Source organism: Lutjanus erythropterus, chromosome 8, assembly GCF_056507025.1.
Source record: "Lutjanus erythropterus isolate fLutEry1 chromosome 8, fLutEry1.hap2, whole genome shotgun sequence".
Lineage (NCBI taxonomy): Eukaryota > Metazoa > Chordata > Actinopteri > Lutjaniformes > Lutjanidae > Lutjanus > Lutjanus erythropterus.
This window is the reverse complement of record NC_139324.1, coordinates 17,483,465-17,498,084: the sequence shown is the minus strand read 5'-3', so window position 1 is coordinate 17,498,084 and position 14,620 is coordinate 17,483,465. Positions and strand designations below refer to the sequence as shown.

Genomic DNA, 14,620 nt, shown 5'->3' with positions numbered 1-14,620 from the left:
CAATATGAGCGCTCCCCAAAAGTGAAGCCAAAACATCTTAATTGCCCTCTGGTGGTTGGTTGCAGTGTAGGTCATAAATCCCGTCCCCTCCACATTAGCAGATGGGCCAAAAAAAAAAAAAAACAAAGTTCACAGCAAATCAATTTCCCATAAGATGGTTTCTGTCATTTTATGTAGTTTTTATCATGCTGATGTTTGTGGAACTCTTTGTTTTTCTGATCAGTTTGGTTTTACTTAGTTATTTGATGCAATAAAAAGATTTATAGATGTATTGCACTAACATTTATGGTAGGAAAGCGCTTTGTTTTTTATGATTTAATATGTCACATGCAAACATATGGTAGCTACAATTACTGCCACTGTACAGTGACTCACATAAGTCATTAGTACAACAGGATGTGTGATCAGGTTATCAATACAGATTATGAAATCTTGTCTCTATAGTTTGCTCTAATTTTATGAGGTTTGATGGAGTATTGATATATTAAAAACAAACTGTACTTCCCTGAGGCGAGAGAGCAGAAGAAGGAATAATTCTCAGGTTTATCACAGAAGAGTATGAACTACACTGCAGACTTGACTCTGCAACCGTGAGGATGTTAATGATTAATTATTAATCGATTAATCCTCATTAATAATCTAACTGATAAAAAATGGCAATAAAGTAAGTAAAGTAAATTTAAAAACATGCATTTTGTTTCTTACTATTATTCTTGATTAATCAATTGAGCGATTGTGAAAGATTTTCAATTATCAGTTGAGGAAAATGCACAAAATTCACAGAGTGACAGCGGTCTCATATGAACGTGGGCGCTGGTAGATATGCTGGTTTTCTGTGTGTTCTGGTGCTGCCTCACTCCCTCTTCTTCTCCTGTGTATAAAAAATGATCCTGTCCATTCAAATGCATGCAGCCATGAATCTTGCACAGCATTTTGTATGATATTAAATAGACTGAGATTCTCTCAGCACCTTCACCTCTGACAGACTCCCAGCGTCTCTGGTGGAGATGCATCATCCATCTTTATTTATAATCAATGCTTCTACCTCATTAAAGATTCAAGAACCTATGAATATGCAAATTTTAATCACTTCTAAAGATGTCCTGCTGGACATCAGGTGTTTCCCTTCACTGTGAAGTCCACTCTCAGTGCATGTGTACTGGTGGCTTCAAGTTTCCACATCACAAAGGCGTCACATCACACAAATTGGAATGCGATTGATTTTCCAACTATTTGTGATGTTACAAATCATGCTCATAAGCCCGTCCCTTAAATGTTCCATATTTAATCAGCACAGAGAAACTTTTTCTTTCATCAGATCAATGTGAAACAACCTTCTAGTGTCAAACTCTGAACATCCATGATTCTGCACCGTGAAGCTCAAATATCCAACTGAGAAGAAAAGAAGAAGAAAAACACTTTTTAGGGGAGGGCAACTTTTAAAGTGTTTCATCACTAGACTCAATTTTCTTAATTTTTTATTAGAATTGCTCTTAAAATGAATTTTGAACCAATGGCATGTTTTAGAAGTCTGCTACAGAAAATGATGCATTACTTCTGTTTGGAGACGCGCAGTGATGGAAGGAGTATTCAGATCCTTTACTTCAGTAGTCATGCCTGTACACCAATGTTAAAATATGGTAAAATATTTCCTTATTTGATGTAATAACAATGCTTTGTGGTAATTTCTATTATTTCTCACCTTCAAATGTGCAAGCCCAGCTTGTGGCAAAGGGAAGGGTTACCACTTCAATACCTTTCTACATTTTGTGGTTTTAAAACATTCAGAAGAGATGGAAAAAAAAAAAGATTTTTTTAATTGATACTTAATTCAATTTTAATAGTTATTTTACTGTTAACAAATTCTCAAATCTTTGTATATACTTTATGAACAATTTATTAAGCAGTTGTAAAGTTTTACAAACATCAGTTACAACTTTTCACGCCATCCATTTAATGTTTATAGAAAGTTTATAAAGTACTTGTCAACCATTAAAATGTTACAAATAACTGCTCCATCTCTGTGTAATGATTTCTAAAAGGTTTACAGATCATTTGGTAACAATTAACAAATACTTAATATAGTATATAAAATGCTATAATGTGTTCAACAATATACTGAGTTTACTTATTTAATTTCACGTTAATTATGATTGTCTCCTATCAGCTATGATTACATATAAAATTCATAAACAAATTTATCTTTTATATTACACAAACTAATGATTAAATAACAAAATATAGCATTAGTATTAATTAGTAAAAAACATTTCATTGTTAACGGTCAAATAACTTTTATCTTAAGTTTATTAATGATGGTTATAAAATGTTATCATTATTTTTATACATGAAAAGTCAGTATTAACAGAACACAAAGGTTCAACTATCCATGTCTCCAGACTAACACATGTTAAAGGTGACTTCCACCCACCCTCAGGCTCTCTGATCCCTCATCTGCACCCTGTCTCTTCCTCCTCTTCCTCACTCCTCAGATTGGGGGTCAGACTCGGGACTGTCGTAGCCCAGCTCGTTGGCGATGGGGAAGTGAGCCCAGAAGGTCCGAGCCAGGTCCTGCATCCCCCGATAAGCCGCCTGAGCCCGTAGCTCCTCCAACCAGCCGAAAAAATCTGACGACCACAGGCCCCAGTAGGGTAGGCTCCGCTTCTCCCTGTCTTTCTCCCTCCTGCTGGCTGCATCGCTCTCCTCTGCCCCTGTCAAAAGAGACCGAGACAGAGGGAGGTGTGAACATTGTTTCACACCTTGCCCCTCATGTCAGAATTAATGCATGTTAAAATGTCAAGTCTGTTAATGTGTAATGCCCTGTGTGAGCTGCTGACATACCTGTAGGAGGCAGAGAGCTGAGCAGAAGGGAACAGAGCAGCACAGACACATACAGAGCACACATGCTGCCAGGAAATGAGAGACAAACCGCTCGAGCTGGAAAAAAAAGTGAATGAAATGTGCATGTGTGAATTCAGGTGCATGCTGAACATCAGAATAACATGATGCAGAACCTGTTCCACAGCCTGTTCTTTAAAAAAAATACAGGCTAAGTAACTGCAGGTATCAATAAAAAAGACACAAAGCTTCAATGTCTGTCAAGACCATCTATGCTTCATCAAATCTCATCCTCTGTCTCGTCTCACCTGATCAGCAGCAGATTACTCTTCTGGTACTGTCTCCCGTCCTTCTTTCTCTCACACTGATCTCAGGATTGAGTCCTGATCAGAGGTAGACAGGAAGGCGGACATGTTTGTCTTTCACATTTTGCCTCTTTACACCTGCCTGCCTGTCTCCAAATACGTCAGAGAGCCTTTTTCACACCTCTCATGTCCATTCGATTTGTGTGGAGGGATATAAACCTCACATTTTCTAGTGTAAAAATACACTAATGTCATGCTTTTAGGCAAGGTAATGTAAAATAAATGAGAGGTCACATCTGGATCCAGCCGCTGGCCCTATCTCTCAAATTAACTAACTCATTATTCTTACTACAGTATATTTTTAACTGTGGTGTTGTCACAACCGTCAAGAACTCAGTGTGAGATTTTTAGCCTTGAGCTGTTTGGATTGATATTGATTTTTTTTAGGGGGAAAATCAGAGGGAAGGGTGGAAATGTGGTTAAAAGCAGATGAAAAGCGTGTACCAGACAGTTTTCACACCTGGTGTCCAGACAGACAGTCTGTGCCAACATTCTGCCACAGGGTGTAAAGTTAGTTGTTTTTTCTGATTTCCATCCATTTGTCGGTTCTGTGGATGTTTGTTTGTCTCTGGGGACCTCAGCTGAGAGGGAGGAGGGGTTTTGACTGGACTCATGCTGTGCCTTTCTGTTTTTGGTCAGAGGAAGAGATGCAGTGCTCTGATAGATCCCACAGCCTTTGTTACTGTCAGCTACTGTTACCACACAAAGTGAAAGTGATCATTGCCAGTCAAAGTTTAATGGGCAAAGTTGGTGTTATTCTTCATTTTTACAGTATCTGGAAAAGGATCTTGCGTCCCAAACTGTGACTCTCAGTGGAGAAATCCAGTGAGCATATTCTGAGGACAAAATACTAACATTTCACTTGTTTTAAGGCTCTGTGCCAAAGCGTGTCAGCCATACCTGTCAACAATGTGATTTGAAAATTGAATATAAGGGAAAATGTCTGGCATCCTGCCCCTGGCTGTCTGACTTTCAAATAAATAAATAATAGCAATAATAATAATAATTATCAGCCTGTTATTGTTTAATATTTTCACTTTCTTTCCAAACTAATGTTAGTTTTAGTCTCTTTCAGTGTCAACCAGTGATGGACAAAGTACTCAACCCCAGTACTTGAGTTAAAGTATAGATACTCCTGGTCAAATTTTACTCAACTACAAGTGAAAGTTTTGAAAATTTTACCTCAGTTTAAGTACTAGAGTACTTGCTTTTAAAAATACTTAAGTATTCAAATTGTACAATTCACAAAGTACATTTTCTAATATCAATACATGCTGTTTTGTTTCCACAGTACATTTACAGAAGCTTGTAACTCTCTGAAACCATCTAATGATGCACTGATGCTTGTAGAACCACTCTGCTACACAAAGTCTGTAGAAACACCTATAAAAACTTTACCATAGAAATACAATCAAAAACAAAAGGGACAGTTATTGTCATTTTCTGATGTAACTGTATTAAAATCACATCATAAAATTAGATTGAAGTCAACTGTAAGGAGTTCTCCAAGTCTGTTAAATAACTGAGATTTCTTTCTGGCTTCAGGAGCAGTATATACATGAATTATGTGGTATTTTTCACCCCAATAAAAATAATCCAACTTTAAAAGCTACCTGGAATACTTAATAATTATAATAACATCTTGAGATTTCATTTTGTCTTTCTCCTGCCGTCGCATTACAGAGTTTTGTTTGAATGAAAGAGGGAGAGCTTCAGTCCCAGTTGAGAGCGTGTACTGTGATTGGTTTCCTTCTGTGAGGAACACGGCGTGTGGCCAATTGCATTTTAGAAAAGAAAAAACAGCAACAGCTGACTTCAAAGCTCTGCTTAGCCTAAAAGTAACGAGTAACGACAACTTTCCTAAAAACGTAGTGGAGTCAAAAGACAAAATATTTGTTTTTGAAATGTAGTGGAGTGAAAGTCATAAGTTTAAAAAAAAAAACAAATACTCAAATAAAGTACAGATACTCAAAAAATGTACTTAAGTACAGTACTCAAGTAAATGTACTTTGTTACTGTCCACCACTGGTGTGAACAGACTCCATAATAAAAACTAGAGACTTAATTAGAAATACTCTCAGAGGTCTGCAAAGTAGAGTGTTTACTGGAGAATGATGGCTCATATATGTAATTCCAGAAATGTAATTGCAGAATGCAGTCCTGATAAGCTGGAAATATTCATCTACTTTTACCAATTTTGAAGCTATTATACAGTTGCACTGTTATTACGCATGTGACACCTGTAGTTACTGGTGGTAACAGCAAATAGGCTTTAATACTACAGGTCCCTGGCGGCAGCTTAACAAACCATTGTGGTTTTAATGAAGATATCAGGCAATAATTTTCTCATCATTCTGTGAGCAGCTGTGTTTTGGTTTAATGCAGCACACAACATGAGTGTGTAAGCAGCAGGATACAGTGAAAAGAGTTAGTTACCTGGCTGGGGAGTGGACATGCAGCCTGTCACCTGCACCTCTGTATCTAACAGCTCACTGTGGCTCCTGACTGTTCTGCTGCTCCCTGAAATATTTCAAACTGATACTCTGCCAGCAAATGTGGAAAACAACTGTTGTCTCATTTTGTAGGCACACTTTTGATAAATTATATTTTTTTTATTGTGAAGCTGCAGCAGTAGAAAATAATTGGTTTGTGGTTTGCATTAGCAGTAACATAACACAATACTATGTCTACTTCATTTTGAGAAAGGTTAAAAATACAGGTTATCTGCAGGATAATCTTTCTATGGTAGAAGAGCAGGAGAGAAGGATAAAATACAGGAGACTGTGAAGTGAAATTTTTCTAGATAAACAGTATAAACAGTAAGTTGTAAACAAATAGCAAGACAGATAACAAAATACATCAAAAAATGATTTATAAAATCATGAATACAATTTTTGATAGTCAGTAAAATATTTAATCCTAAAACTATCTAAAAGGCACAGTAAAGGAATGTGAAAAGAGGTGCTCATAGCCATAAAACTAAACAAGACCAATCTAAAACTTTTATTCAGTGAATTACAAAATACTGCCAGAAGAAAGAGAACATAGTTGAAACAATGAATGAATTCACATAGAGGTACCAAGTTTCACCATTTATACATTTAGCCATACCTGTTAACCCTCCTGTTTTTCCCAGGACCCTCCCACATTTTTAAAATAAAGTAGGCATACCGTTATGTTATATTAGTGCTAATACAAACTGCAAACCAGGAAAGGAAATTTATTTGCCACAATTTGTCAGTAAGCTTAGCTTTGCTGCCATTGTTTATCAAAAGTGTTTACAAAATGAGGCAGTGGTTGTTTTTTGGCTTTTGTTGACAATGAACAAGTTTGAGATATCGAGATAAACACACTGTCAGAGGCAGCCACAGTGAGCTGAAAATGACAGCCTGCACCTACAGCCTCCAATTTCTTCACGTTTCCCTACTTATTAATTAAAAAACCCCAGAATTCTGGGACCTGTAGTATTAAACCATGTTTATTGTTTGTTGCCAGCAGTAACCACAGATGTCACATGCACAGTAATGGTGCAACTGCATAATAGCTTCAAAACTGGTTTAAGCTCATTAATACCTTCAGCTAATCAGAACTTCATTCTGCAATTATGTTTCTGGAACGACAGATATGAACCATCACTCTTCAACAAACTGCCCCCTTGCCAGAGATCTGAGAGCATTTTCTAATTAAATATCTGTTATAATTATGGATTTCTCATGTTTGAGTCTGTTCCTACTGATAGAGGCTAATAAATAATTAATTTTTGAAAGAAAGGGAAAATATTAAACAACAATAGGTTATTTGGGCCTAAATGATTTTTTCAAACTGTTGTTAATTGAGAGTCAGACGGCTCAGGGCAGACCGCTGGAAAATTTCTTTATTTTCAAATCCCACTTTTGACAGGAATGGATCCAGCTGTTGACATGTTTCTGTCAAGTACATTTTCAGAGATGAGGTTGTAATACAGTACAATATGAAATTTTTTAGTGTAGTATTACTGTACACATAGGACAGAACAGGAAGGAGTAGAAGAAGGCATACACATCTCAAGGTTGTACAAAATAAAAGGAGAGCACAACACCATAAATATAGTGTACACATCAATGAAACTTTACTAGTTAAAGTCAGTGTTACTTATAAAACTATATGATGACTTGTCAGATAAATGTGTATCAGCCAATGTCAGTACAGTGATGTGTTAGGAGCCTTGAACCTCCAGAATGTAAGAAATCAAAAGACACATGAAGGTACAGTACATTCCCATGGTGAATGTACTGTATGGTGAATGAAACTGAATTTCACCTTTGGATTTTTCGCTTTTTCACACTACTGGAGTTTAAATGACAGAGAGAATAAATCTAAAGTATGTCTATGAAGAAGAATAGATAAAGACGATGGTTTATTTGTATAAATGCAGGAGAAAGTATTTTTTAAATATATGTATTTATTTTTGTTTTGAAAAATAAAACTAATCAGCACCTCACCACCATCCCTGACATGTGTTACTCCTCTGGACTATAAATTCATTTGTATAGTGTATTTCAACAAGGCAAAATGCTTTACATGAAACATAGAAGGCATCAAGACAAAATGTCAAAACAACATAATAAAAAGACATTTAAATACAAAAGTGTTTAATAGAATAAAATAAGAGAAAATGAAAGTTACGGTTAAATGAAAGGCAGAGACAAACAGAAAAGTCTTCAACCTTGATTTTAAAAAAACTTGACTGTTCAATCATGGCCTGTGGCCTGGCCAACAACTCAAATAACATAACTAGTTCCATCTATATTCATGACATTTTAATTCAAGCAGACGCTTTTGGGCAAAGTTAAAAGTAAATTGAAGCTGTGAGAGAAGAGCTGTGTGAGCATAGTGGAATAAGTAACAACATAGGACTGGGCTTTTGCATCAGGTAGATTTTGGTACTTTTTACAGTTGCATGAGTGTGTGTGTGTGTGTGTGTGTGTGTGTGTCTGTGTGTGTCTGTGTGTTGTCATTGTAATGAGGAAACGTGTCATCCATTGCAACAGTGTGGCTTGTAGATGTGACTTTAATTATTCTTAATAATTAACAACTGAAAGATTTTGACATATTTGACGCCTTAAAACAAGTCACTGTCTACTTGTTGCAGGTTATCTGCTCGATGTGAACAGGAGTTGTGAGCAGTTTGACCAAAGTTTTAGTTTTTCTTCTCAGACTCTTTAATTTGAATGATTTGAGGGCTTAAAGCTGTAATATGTAACATTTCTGCATTAAAATGTCTAAAAACAGTAGACCTTTGTTATATACTTTGTTGATTTGTGTTCTCACATTATCATAAATGTTTCCAACAATGGAACAGTGGTCAAACCCAGAAACTCATTGTCTCTAGATAATATCTGGTTGCCATAAATTGGATACGTCAGATTGAGGAAGGAAGTTGTGAACAGGATTAAATGTAACCTGAATAGAACTTTAATAGTCCCTCATCCATGAACATGATTTCTGCCTGAGTCATGTCTGATATCACTGTAAAAAAACAAAACTCAGACTCTTAAGTTGTGATAGTTTTTCTTTTTATTAGACAAACTTAAACTTTTAGGTTTTTAGAAATCCAAAAAATATATTTTTAAAAATTGTTCACAGTTAGCAGTGAACCTGATTTGTCATTATTTGAGTGGTTGAAAATTTAATGGATGGAACTGAAAATATTAAAATATTAACTAATATTCACTTTCTCTCCTATGAGTTTACTCAACAATATCTGATATTTAGCAGCTTCTAAAACTCAAAGATTCAAGTGAAGACAACTCCTATGATGCCACAGTACTACACAACATTGTCACAACGTTTTGTTATTGTTGTAGAGACCCCTTGAGGCAGAATGTACAAGTTGTGCGTTTAAGGGGCAAAAGTATCCAGTATCTCACAAAGAAAAAACACAAACCAAAATATCTGAAACACAGTTTCATGTAACAGAAATATAACTATCTTGACAATTATGTAATCATTTTAGTTATATTTTCAGCAAATGTGCCAAATATTTTAAATTCCAGCAAATGTGAGAATTGGATGCTTTTATTGATCTTAAATCAAACAATTAAACAATAAATGAATTATTATGTTGGTTGTACAAAACAGACATTTTGAGTATGGGGTGCAAGATAATATCGGCTAACTATCTGTATCAGGTAATAAGGGATTTAAAATGAAATATTGAATTGGCTTGAAATTAACGTTTCTGCTAATATGACAGGCTAATGACACTTCACTATGTGCACGCAATATGAATACTGCCAGTAGTAGTTTTCTTATTTTGCTGGGTGACTGTATACATTCTGAAAAACATTCTTTTATGTCTTAATCTGCCCGTGACAAGAAGAGGCATAATAATATGTTAATTCCACCACAGGAGTTCCACCACAGGAGAACCTTGATGTTCCCTGCAATCAAGTGGGAAAATATTTGCATATATCAGCATGTGCTATCAGACAAAATAAGCTGGAGAACATCTGGAAAAATCCAGTCATCCTTGATTTTAAGACATCACCGTGTGCTCTTGCATATTGTGATGGGTATTCTTAACTGTTTTCTTTGTCTAATAGACCAAAAGATTAATCGATCAATTCATAAAATAATCTACAGATGTATATATAATTTTAAAAAATGTCAGTTGCAGACAGAAGAAATACTTGTTTAACAGAATAAATTCATTGACGGTTTTCATCTTTTTGTAGGAAAAATACCGAACATCTCTGGGTTTATCCTTGAAGACAGTAGTCACCAGGGGTTGAGAGAAGACGTAATGTGTTAGGGTAAAGGAAAATACAAGATGAAAGTATTTCCATTAGTACAAGGTGAATGTAGGAGTACATCAATCAACAGTACATCAATGTGTGTGCCGGCTGACTGTGACCACAGGTCCTGTACGATGAGATGGTAATAGGGATTGGATGAGGTGGAGATGGCTCTGAGGAGAGAAATGTAAAGAGCATGATGGAGGAACCATTATCTTATCTATCTTGTCTACATCAATGCTTGCTAACAACCGCGTTCACAGTAATGTTGCTGTATTGATGTGGCCTTATAGATTCTACCGGCAAAATATTCATCTGATCCACTTAGTCTGTCTGTCATTTACGTGTCTGTTCTTCTCCTCTTTCTCTTTGGACTCCAGTCATCCTCCTCAATCTACCTATTTTGTCTTGCTGCACTACACAGCGTTCACTGCACCACACTGCAACTCATCATTTATTAACATTATTCAACACAACTGACATTTGCCTTGCATACATATCAGAGTTATTATATTTTCTTTTTTTTTCATTAGTTTTTCTGTTTTTAGTTTCACTTACAGTAGTTTACAGAGCAGGTTTGCTCATTTCAGTTTGGTTTTAATCATTAAATATATTTAGTTTAGTTTTGGTTTTTACTTTTTTCTTTTAGATTATTATATTTGTTAGGTGCAAGATTTAAGAAGATGGGCAAATGACTCACTGTCATATAGACATCCCAGTCTCAATAAACAGAATAAAGAATAAATAAAATCTGATACCGTATGAAAGCACAAAAATAAGCAATACAAGGGAATACAATTAACAACAGAAAAGTACAATAAAATACATATTATATATTATATATTATATTTTATTTTTTATATTTTTTCAAACCTAGTTTCACATTTTAGTTTAATTTAAGGTACTTATAGTAACCTTGCTAACTGCTTCTGTGTGACTTCTCATTTTGTTTCCTGCCTTGACCAAAGTGAACACAAACACAAACTCCTTTTGTCAAAATAGTCTATCCACCTGACAGGTGTCACATATAAAGATGCTGACCAAACAGCATGATTTATAACAAAGGAACACTCAAAAATGTGAAGTTTTATCTTGAAAAAAGACGATTATTAGGCGCTGAACTATAGCTATTTCACATAGAGTGACAGATACCTATTTTTTTTTTCCCAGGACGGCAAAGTCGTGACTCCCCCTACTCTGCCTCTGATTGGCTATACTTGTTGCTTTCGTTATTTGTATCGATTAGGGTTGGGCAAGAATATCACAGTAAGCCTATCAGAGGCTGAGTAGAGCGGGTCAATCTCAGCTTCAAATTCCCAGGGAACAAAAGGGGATTGGAGCACACTGATGAATGATGACACAGTCCCACCTCTTTTTTCTCTGTACTCCAATGACAGCTGAGCAAGTTTGGTGCCTCAGTCAACTTTCTCCTGTTCTGTTTCTTGTATTAATACTGTGTTCCATTAACCTCAGAAGTTGGAGCTCGGAATGACTTTTCACCTGAGTTGCTGGTGTTCCAGTAAACACGTAAAAAAACCAAAACAAACAAACAAACAAACAAACAAAAAAACAAAAAAACTGGGGTTTGTGCTAGCCAGAGTAGCCATTGTTAGCAATACCTATTGATAACACATTTCACAGTATTTTGCAAATACAAATACCATTGCAACATCCATGGATGGAACTTTGACTGCACTGTATGTACAACTGATTTAATGAGACACAAATAAAGACAGAAGAGCTAGTATACAGTCTATACTACAGCTTTCAGTACTTTTGATGTGCTGGGCAGCCATCTTGGATTTTGAGTTCAGTGCTGGTGAGGTTTGTCCAAGTTGGAAATCCGACTTCAGGGGGCATGACAGTTGAGACTTTTGTCTGGGTACCTGGAAATTCTGACTTAAATGGAACACAGGCATCTGTAGCCCGGTGTGAATTAGCCATAGCTCAGTGGTTAATGTAGTGTTCTGGACCTGCAAAAACTTTATGCAGTATTTTTTTAAATGGGTAAAAGTGAACAAATTGCTGGCAGGCAGCAGGTGAGAGAAATACAAAATAATACAAACAATAGAAAAAAAATCCCCAAGAAATCAGACATGATAATGACTATTTTTAACATTTATTTTGCGAATACAGTAATATCAAGTCTAAGGTAAAATAGACAGTGGTGAATACAAAAGTGTGGACAGTTAATTGTTGCTGGCCAAGTCGGACATTTGGAAAGATTTTGTTGCACTCGTAGACCGCGAGAATGATGTTGTCAGACGCTTTAAAAGTCTTTTAAAGTATTGCTCCTGATAGCTGCTAGCGCGGCTCGTCGTCACTATGGAAACACATTGACAGCAGCTGGAGCACAGGAAGTGCAACGAGTGAGTGAACGGTGTGTGTGTGTGTGTGAGTGTGTGTGGGAGGTCGCAGGGCTTATATTCACGGTTCCGGTGGGTCGGTTGTGGCTCTTAGCTTTGCGGGGGTGGGTTTACAAAACTGGATCTGTGCAGGACTCTGGCCTAATTAATGTATTTTTGTGTGGGCTTGCACGATCTCGCCGTGCCTGGTTGGGTTTCCTCGGAGTGCTCTGGTTTTCCCCCACCATCAAAAACACATGCACATTAGATCAATTTTCCTGTCAGTACCCCTGACCAAGGTGCTGGCTTACAACTGGAGTCTGGTCTCCGAGCACTGCACAGTGCACAGCTCCTGATATAAGGATGGGTGAATTGCAGAGACTGAGTGTGACTACGTACTTTGTATGGTTGTGTATATCACAGTGAAGTTAACCTTCACCTTTTTGTTGAGTGTATTTATTAAAGTACTAGTGCCAGGAGCAAAGTTTCCACAATATAGCTGGTACTTGACAAAAACGCTGTCACTTAACTAATGGGTTTGATGTACCGGAGAAACAAGGTCATGAAGAGGCGTGTGTAGGCTCTTCTTAGCTCTCTTATAACAAGAGAGTTCAGTCTCCAGCCACTGTATCTGCACACTCCAAGGTCTTCTTCTGAACAACCAGTCAGTCTGGAGCCACTCTCATGTCAAAGAGTGACCCCTTTGAGTCATTTTACACCTTTCAGCAAGGTAATACTAATGATCAGTTGGCCTGCTTTAGTTGGTGCAGTTGCTACCTCTTGTGGCCAAATGAAGGCTTGTCCATCAGTCTGCCAGTATGTTATAAGTCTGCCCTGTTAATATTGGCTATTTCTTTGCACATTTTGGTAGTTGAACACAAGTTTATTGTATTTCTCTAGTTATAGTAGTTTTCTAATCCTTTGTCCTGTTTGTATCGATACTTTTTTGGTTTTGTTTGAGGTTTGTTGGTGCTGGTGCATTGTGCATTTTGTTTAAGTTGTATGTTTGATTGCTGGAGTTTTCTGCTGTTCAAAGACGCGTCATTGCATCAGCATGGCTTACTGGAGGTAAGTACATAACAGGTGTTTTCCAGGCGGATGACAGATGGGTTTATTAGATGGCTTATGTTAGTGAGATTCCATTTTGTTGGTGTGGACTGTTCAAATTTTTTTTCTCATACCAGTATTTTGTATTTTATTAAATAAATGAAATTTAAATACATTTTTGACATATTTATGCTCATCTCTGACTAGAATTACACTTTGATTTCATTCATTCATTCATTCATTGTCTGTAACCGCTTATCCTTGACAGGTTGCAGGGGGCTGGAGTCTATCCCAGCTGACACTGGGTGAGAGGCGGGGTACACCGTGGACAAGTTGCCAGTTCATTGCTGGGCTGACACAGAGACAGACAACCGCTCACTCTAACATTCACACGTATGGACAATTTAGTGTCACCAATTAACCTATTATGCTGCATGTCTTTGGACTGTGGGAGGAAGCCGGAGAACCCGGAGAGAACCCATGTGAGCATGAGGAGAACATGCAAACTCCACACAGAAAGGCCCTGTCCCAGCCACAAACTCCCCAATGCCACAATTGGCTGAGGTGATTCAAATTCAGGATCTTCTAGCTGTGAGGCAGCAGTGCTAAGAGCATTTTGATTTAATAAGTCAAAAAACCTCCCAGACAATTCAAGGACGACACTGCCATCATGTGGAGATTTACAGGTACTGCAGTCTACATTTCAGTGACACATTTCAATGTCAAAATATTTCCTCCTATGTTGTTGAAAACATTTTTTAAAATTACCGTTACAAATATTTCTCTTATGTATTATTGTTTACAGGTGGGCGTCCTTCTGCAGACATCTGGTCCAAAACACAGAGTAATTCATCAAATATCTTACTCTTCCAAAAGGTAATGTATGTGTGTAGTGTAACTATCATCTCTGTGTCTGCTGAGATGTCTCAGTTATCACTCTCACATGGAGATATGAAATACACACTGTTAGCATCTCGATGCTGTCAAAGCTGAGGCAGATGGTGGTTTAATCGCAACTGACGCAAAACTCTTCTCCCAATTGGCCTCAAACATCAGGCAGCCTCTGGTTTCACCAGCTGACAGTGAGGACGTAGGAGATAGATTTTCACCAGACGGCACTTGATGGCCCTGAAGGGACTTTTGATGGCTGACAGAGTTTGTACACAGTGGTTCAACAGATTCTCAGATTATTCCCTGAACTAAAAGCTACAATGTGAAAACACAGCAGTGCCCCAAAAAGTATTTACAG

The 14,620-nt window shown here is 37.1% G+C and overlaps 1 protein-coding gene across 2 annotated transcripts; it reads right to left on the bottom strand.

The window, feature by feature from the left end:
* Positions 1 to 819: 819 nt before the first annotated feature.
* LOC146322691 (otospiralin-like) lies at positions 820 to 3,437 on the bottom strand. 2 transcript variants are annotated; one of them, XR_014771275.1, is made up of 4 exons: positions 3,147 to 3,437; positions 2,842 to 2,937; positions 2,432 to 2,711; positions 820 to 1,392 (listed from the first exon to the last, which is right to left on the bottom strand). XR_014771275.1 is itself a non-coding variant. In XM_084724031.1 (3 exons), the coding sequence occupies exons 2-3, from the start codon at positions 2,903 to 2,905 to the stop codon at positions 2,482 to 2,484; spliced, it is 294 nt and encodes a 97-aa protein (XP_084580157.1). In that variant the 5' UTR covers positions 2,906 to 2,937; positions 3,147 to 3,435; the 3' UTR covers positions 1,888 to 2,481. The 2 variants fall into 2 exon arrangements, 1 of the variants encoding a protein (XP_084580157.1); XM_084724031.1 differs by lacking the exon at positions 820 to 1,392 and having other exon boundaries at positions 1,888 to 2,711; positions 3,147 to 3,435.
* Positions 3,438 to 14,620: the final 11,183 nt, after the last annotated feature.